The 7340-nt window shown below is 47.6% G+C and overlaps 1 protein-coding gene across 1 annotated transcript; it reads left to right on the top strand.

Annotated features, from left to right (window-relative positions):
* The first annotated feature begins 673 nt into the window (after positions 1 to 673).
* On the top strand, positions 674 to 7069 carry LOC119435450 (uncharacterized). The gene is made up of 3 exons (XM_037702305.2): positions 674 to 949; positions 4844 to 5133; positions 6362 to 7069. Exons 1-3 carry the CDS (start codon positions 863 to 865, stop codon positions 6399 to 6401), a joined length of 417 nt encoding a protein of 138 aa, XP_037558233.2. The 5' UTR covers positions 674 to 862; the 3' UTR covers positions 6402 to 7069.
* The last annotated feature ends 271 nt before the right edge of the window (positions 7070 to 7340 follow it).

Here is a 7340-nt window from a genome sequence, read left to right as displayed (position 1 = left end):
TTCAGTGATTCACACGCGTGCACGCGGAGTTCATTGCAAATGTTTACGGGCAAGCCGACGAAGATGTTTACTCGCAAGAACGCCGCTGCTTTACCAAAATGGATGAAGGAAAATACAGCCAAATGAGGGCAACCCCGTAAACGCGCCCCTGGCCGTGGCTGCGTGCCAACGAAAGATGGCATGCCTGGTAGCCGCTTCTGTTTCGTCTTCCGGAAATTAGATAACTGCAAACAGCGACAGCAGGCCCTACAAGTCGCCGCCTGTTATCACTTTGCGCATTTATTTCCTGAGCTATCTGTGGCAGATGTTCTAGTGCAGAGCTCAAGACGTGCACCCAATGCGCGGTACACGAGCGCTTTTGCATTCCGCACCCATCGGAATGCGGCCACCGCGGCCGGCAGTCGAACCCAGGAGCTCGTCTTCAACAGAAGAACGCCTGGTAGCTGCTGCGAGTCAGAGAGCAATGATCTTTAGAAAAGCTATAGCTTTGGATAGTCGTGAAGGCGAGGCCCACCAACTTGATTTGGAATTATTTTCTGCCACGGAACTCGTCTCTCGTCTGTGGTGCTCCTCTCCTGTCTGTAAGTGATGTGATGTGTTGGGAGAGAGAAATCGAATTCCATTTTCTTTTTCTCTCTTTTTTAACTATCTAATGTAATAATGATTGCGTATTTCTTGGTTCTGTGTGTATTAATGATCTGTCTTTGCTATAATCACCACTCGTATATTTTAATATGTTTATAAGTTGAAGCATTGCCCTTCTGCTTTATTATCTCCGTGTTTCTATATATTCTCCATATACTCTATACACATCTACTGTCCCTCTTTCTTGTCCTTTTCAGAAAAGCCGAGGATAGGAGTCATGTCGACGGGCGGCAGCTCCTTGGGGTTTGTCTACAGCGACTACAACGCTGCCCTGAGACAGTTCCGGGAGGCCATCATTGATCAGGTACCGCTGTTCTGCACGAGCACGTGAACATGGAAGGTCATATATGTATATTCAGCTTATTCGGTGAAGCGCGCGTACCTTTAGAGGGAGTGGTATAATATTTTTTAATGCGATTAGCATTCTTTGCCTACTTCAGCCGTTTTGAGATCGATCTATCTATCTATCTATCTATCCATCCATCCATCTATCTATCTATCTATCTATCTATCTATACATCTATCTATCTATCTATCTATCTATTTATCTATCTATCTATCTATCTATCTATCTATCTATCTATCTATCTATCTATCTATCTATCTATCTATCTATCTATCTATCTGGCTCTATCATCACGATCTGACTCTCGTGATGCCGTTCTGACCCAGTAGTCCAAGTTGTCGAATAGCTTGAGTTATGTGTTCGTCGTTGTGATGGCCGTCGTGGTCCCACTCTCGTCACGCCGTCGTCGTCACACGAACGTCGTCATACCATTGTCATCACCTCAGTGACATCATCGCATTATCATCATAATGTAATCGTCATACCGCCTTCGTCATTCTATTGTAACCATACTGTCGTTGGTCAGAAAAAAAGTGATTTTCGTCGGGAGTAAACTTTAAGTTTCAGATTAGCGCTTGAAGTTTGAAGTTAACTTTATAGTTGAAGTTAACTTTAGCTTGAAGTTAGATTGAAGGTGTCGTTTTCTCTTCTGTCTTCGCCTTCCTTGTGCTATTTAGGCAACGTGCATTGGTGCAAACTTGCCGAAGTTTCAGTTCTTGTGAGCTTAATTATCTGTTGTGACTAACAAAAATCAGACACCAAGGGTTCCCCTTCTCCTCTGTTGTTATTCCTAAACTGTCATTTACTCGCGATGTATACAATCGATTACAAAGGCCTCATTCAGAGTGAGCACTCGCTTAGAGCGAACAGTTTTGCATAATCCCACTGTTTCTGCAAGAAGTCTATGCAGGGCCGCCGAGGCACTCACAGTGAGCGGGTCGCCGCGCCAATGCGGTTCGCGGTGAAACATCGTCATGACGCGTATATAGCGAGACGCGCAGAGGATGGCGTGGTGGCTGGCACACCCGAAAGTTGTCGAAATAGCCTGTTCGAAGCACCGAAGGAAGCTGACCGCGATACTTGGAGTTGTTTCAAAGTGCAAGGTCACTTGGATACATGTGTGCCTGTTTCCGGCCGCCTGCACCCGGCTGTAGGAGACTGCAAACAGCCGAGTGCCGATAAGTTAAGGCGGTCAATAAGCTAAAGTGACCGATAACTTAGCTAGGGCGTAGGATGGAGTTAATTTTTGCTACTATGAGCAGCGCGCCGCGCTGCAATGTACAGTACATGCGGTGTGGTGCGTGCGTGTGTGTGTGTCCGACATCCGCTCGCGAGAAAGGCGTTGCGCCAAGACAGCTTCATCATGCATTGTCCGCAACCGGGTTTAGGAGTTCCGCACAGGCAGGGAAAGAAAGACGACCGCCGCGTGATTGAGTGGGTCCCTTTCAACCTTCGGGCCGCGGCTTGTCTCGTTCTCGCTAACGGTCGCTTACAGTACGTGATGCAACTCCGTTTCCCATGGCTCTCGCGGATCGCGCGCGCTCACCGGACAAGTTGGTCTGGAGCGTGCGGATCTCGTTTACATGCGTCGATCTTCCCGCCCGAGGGCCGTGCGCTAAAAGGGATAAGCTGCGTGGTCCCTTCCTCTACGGTGCCTTCTTTCCCTTCTGAATAAACCATATATCTTCTTTATCAAAGAACGAAAAGAATCAGGGGAACCGAACGGCTCAGATTAGATTGTTGTTAGTTACACAACCACTAGAAGTCAACAGACAGTCAAGCCAAGGAAAGTATAGGCGAAGTTAACTATTTCTTTTAATTGGAATGTAAGCATAATAAGGAAAAGGGAAATGAAAGTGGACGAAAAGGCAACTCATCTCACCTTTGCGACTGCCCCCAAGACACCACCGTATACGATATACCTCCTAAGAAGAAAGGAAGAACTGCGCCACCTGCCGCCATGTCTCCTGCTGAACGCGAAGTGGCGGGTTCGATTCCCGGCTGCGGCGGCTGCATTCCGATGAAGACAGAATGCATAAAAAGAAAAAAAAATCGTGCACCGAGCAAAGGGTGCACGTTAGCGAACATTTAACCCATACCTGCCAATATTTACAATTTTACCGTAAAATTCCCCATTTTTACATCTTGTTTACGATTGTCATATTTGCACAAATTATTTCACGTTTTTTTTTTTATTTGCGGTGATACTAGGGCAAAACTAACTTTTTTTTTTAAATACAACAGTCGCTGGCCGATCTTTTCATAGCCTGATTTTTGAGATCAGTCGATGATACGGCGTATACCCTTGCAGCAGCGTCATCAGCCCATAGAAGCATTCCGCCAGCCAGAAGGCAGTGGAATGGTTTACCTTCCACTATCACCAATATAGTTTGTCACTTCAGTTACTTTTGTGATTCAATGCATAAAACGACGTTTTGTTAAGAAAGCAGCTGGAACGCAAATGCATTTCTCCGCAAAGTTTGGGAATTAATATCTCGAAACTGGTGTCATCCTGAGAATTCGTGTGAATCCTGAGTGGATCCGCCTTGCGAACTCCACGGCTAGAACTAGTAAATTGTAATATGAGCCATAAGGTAATTAGTTAAAACTCAATTAGTGAATTTTTGTTCATTAGGTGAGTATGCATTTCAATTTTTTTTTCAAGTAATGTCCGCCTCTTCGAATAAGACCAGCTCACGAAATAGAATTGTGCTATTTGCCACAGGCAACCTTTAAAAATTTTTGAACGTGTTCGCTGAAACGCACCTGTGCATAATTTCATGGTGAGCCGTGGGTCCACTGACTCCAAATGAAAGCGCGTTTAAGCAGAGGAAGATTACGTGCATGAGACAATTTAGGCGCGAATGTGAACGTTGCGTAGGCCGTATAGCTACCGCGTAGGCCTACGGCCGTAGGCCGGAAGTGGCTGTGCGAGCAGCTAGCAAAAAAAAAAAAAAAAAGTCGCAGTTTCGCACTAAAGGCGAAGCATCGATTGCGACAGCAAATTAGTAGAGAGCTATACGAAGTAAGGATGGTAGTTTTATCAGCCGTATAAAGTTTTATCAGCCGTATTACTAACTAAATAAACAAGCACGGTGTCATGCGCGCACATGTAAACATGAACACATCTCGCTCGATGACCGCAGAAACTCATCAACACACTGGAGTGAGAAAGCGCGCCAGCGGCAGCGAGCAAATTGACCTTCGCGCTGGCTCTCGCTAAACGTCGAAAGCACAGCGCATACGAAGCTGCCGGCACTCGGCGCATGCACTTTGTCCCCATCGCAGACCGCTTTGAAGATGAGGCGCCCGCGCGGCAGCTCCGTGCACAGCAGCCGCAAGAGCAGAACGCACCCCCCCCCCCCCGCGGCCTCTTCCCCGTGCCTCGCGCGCGAACAAAGACCGCGCGCGCTTCCGGCCGCCTTCCTCTCTCTTCCTCTCTCGCGTGCGTGAGATTAAACTGCGGTTGCTGGCTCACCCTCGCACGCACAGCGTACGGCGCGTGGCGACGGTTTTATCGCCGTTGGACTTTATACGGAACCTCACGGCGACGACGACGGCGACGGCAAGAATGCGCTTGGAGTGACCATATAATTGCTATCGCAATAAAACGGGTTTAGACAATCTCACCGCATTCCAGTCGTTGCAGATAATCCTCGCGATGTTTTGCTGCGGCACCACAAAACGCAACCACTGCAGCGACTTTTCCATTATATACATATAATCTTTCTGAAAACTGGGCCCTTTGTGAATGCAGCATGTGCTGGTGCTGGTTGTCTTCAGAAATCGCGAATCGCTATAGAGCCAAGTGAACCGATGAAAAGAAACTTGTCTTATGCTGACCCGACGCAGTTGCACGAACCCAAGAGGGCTGGGCGGCCAGAGTTCCGGTTTGTGGAGGACAACGGCTGGCCGGTGACCACGCGCCAAGAGACGTCGCTGACGGTGCTGGACGTTATGAGCAACCGGAGCCTGTTCATTCAGATGGGCGCACAGCCCACGGGCGTCGTGGCACCCAGCAGCATCATGGCGCCGCCGCTGAGCAACGCCCTGGTGGCGCCACGCTCGTCTCAGGCGCCCTTGGCAGCGCTTCCCGCCGAAGAGTGGGATGGCAAGCGCAAGAAGTCCGTGCGCTTCGGCAGGTTAGTTGCACTGTCCAGCATGGCTGGCTTGGCGTCAAGTGTCAATGAGAAAATTGTAGAGGAACATGAAAAACTCCGATACAGCTTTCTGTTGCTCAATACGTGCTACGTAAAAGTGTTTTTTTCGAGCGTGAAAGGAGCGCGCAAATACACGTAAAATTGCCGCGCGACTGGCCGCTCGAGGCACTTTGCGTGTATTCGCGGGCATCTTTCACGCTCGGAAAAATACTTTTATGTAGCACGTATTGAGCAACAGAAAGATGTATCAAGAGTTACTCATGTTGCTCTACAAGTTTCTCATTGACACTTTTCATCTAATTGTAATAATTGAGAAGTTGATTAATTAATTATGACTAATTATCTAATTAGGCAGACTGCAAAAAATAATCTGAATATCCCCAAGCGACGGCAAACAACATTACCTTGGTTTTGTCCATCTACGCAGCATTTGCATGGTTTTTAAAGTTTGGCCTAAGTTAACTGAAACACCCTGTATAGTTCGAAGGCCACTGAACTGGAGCGTGCGATAGCTTGTCGCTCCCGTGAGGAGAGTCCTCGTGCTGCTCTACCTTTTTCTTTAAGCTCAGGATCCTTTTCCAGCTTTATACTGGTTCATGCACAGTCTTTGTCAAATTAGCGCAGGTGACTGCGTGCGTGATCGCCGCGCCGTGCTGTGGGGCTTCGCGACTATATATGCTCGAAGCCTAAAATAACCTCAAAGAAAAGGGGCAAATCTTCCTCTCGTCCTGTAAATCCGAAACTCCTGGCGTAGCCCCTCCAGAAAGTTGCGGTCACACGCGCCGACATTTGCGTACTTTCGACAAAGATGGTACTTGAGATGAAGTTGTGGCTGAGACCAAACGATGCGAACATTATTGGCTGTATTATAGAGCTGAGCCACGGGAGATGAAGATGTGGATCGCTGCTCGCGAATTTTGTTTGTTTTATATTAAAAAAAAAAAAAAGCAGTGAAGCCAGCCAGATACAAAAAAGAAAAAAAAAAAAGAAAGGAAAAGAAAAGGTCTTACCGGCAAGCGGTAGGTCAGATGTCGACGTGTGACATCGTCCAAGGACGATCCTATATTTAGTGGTAGTGGTAGTTTGAACTGCTGAAATACTTGCGAGCATGAGTGCTTTCAAATGAAAGTGTTACATGTGAAAATAAGGGACACTGCCTCAGGCATTGATGCTTCCTTCTCTTTCCGTGTGTCGCGTGTCTTTCGATCAGGTTTTCTTCCGGCTGGTTTGGTCGGTTCTCAGTGAGGTAAGGCGACGTTACTGTGTGTCGCGCATGCGTGCACGGCCGTTTCGTCTTTTTGGAATGGTGTGGCCCTGTTACAGTCCTCCACAACCGCAACATCGCGCAAGGTTATATGCACTCCAAGAACAATGGAACTGCTAGCAAAAGGCAACTGCTTTTCCCGTATATAGTCCTAACACAACCCGTTGGAGTGCGTTTACTCTTTGTTCCAAATACAGTCACCAGAAATTTTCCATTGACTCTAGTTCCCAAGGAGAGTGAACGCATTCTATAGGGGCGTGTGAGAACTATCGAAAATGGGCGTATACATACGGGAAAATGAGCTGCTATTACTTCCTTTGTTCTTCAAGTAGCCTTTTTTTTAATCAACAAGCGGCGTTCTCTGAGTGGCGGATGTATGAAGTGTGATCCCAGACACCTGCGCATTGCAGCTGCAAATTGATTAACATTTGCGGTTCGTTAACGTGCTAACAACTGCATTTTATCCCCGTGGGCTTTTTGACGTGTGTAGTTGCATGATTATGGCCCACTTTTGTGTTTTGAAATAACACACCTGGTGCATTAGCAGACCTCGACTAACTGTCACACGCGCACAGGTGCGTCTTGGCAATCCACGCACAAAGACAAAGGTCACTTTATCTGAAAACTACCCACTTCTTGTCGTCGACAGGAACGCTTTACAGTCAATGCACGCACACGCACACGCACACGCGCACACACACACACACACACACACACACACACACACACACACACACACACACACACACACACACACACACACACACACACACACACACACACACACACACACACACACACACACAAAAGAGAGATAACAGCCGGAGGTAATTAACCACCGATTCGTGGCGATGGCGTTATAGACACCATGGCTCGCTGATTTACGGCAATCAGATAATACCGTGGGCTCAACAGGGCACTGTTT

This window comes from Dermacentor silvarum, unplaced genomic scaffold (genome assembly GCF_013339745.2).
Source record: "Dermacentor silvarum isolate Dsil-2018 unplaced genomic scaffold, BIME_Dsil_1.4 Seq713, whole genome shotgun sequence".
Taxonomy (NCBI): Eukaryota; Metazoa; Arthropoda; class Arachnida; order Ixodida; family Ixodidae; genus Dermacentor; species Dermacentor silvarum.
Note: the sequence above shows the minus strand (reverse complement) of the source record. Positions and strands in the feature narration are given on the sequence as shown.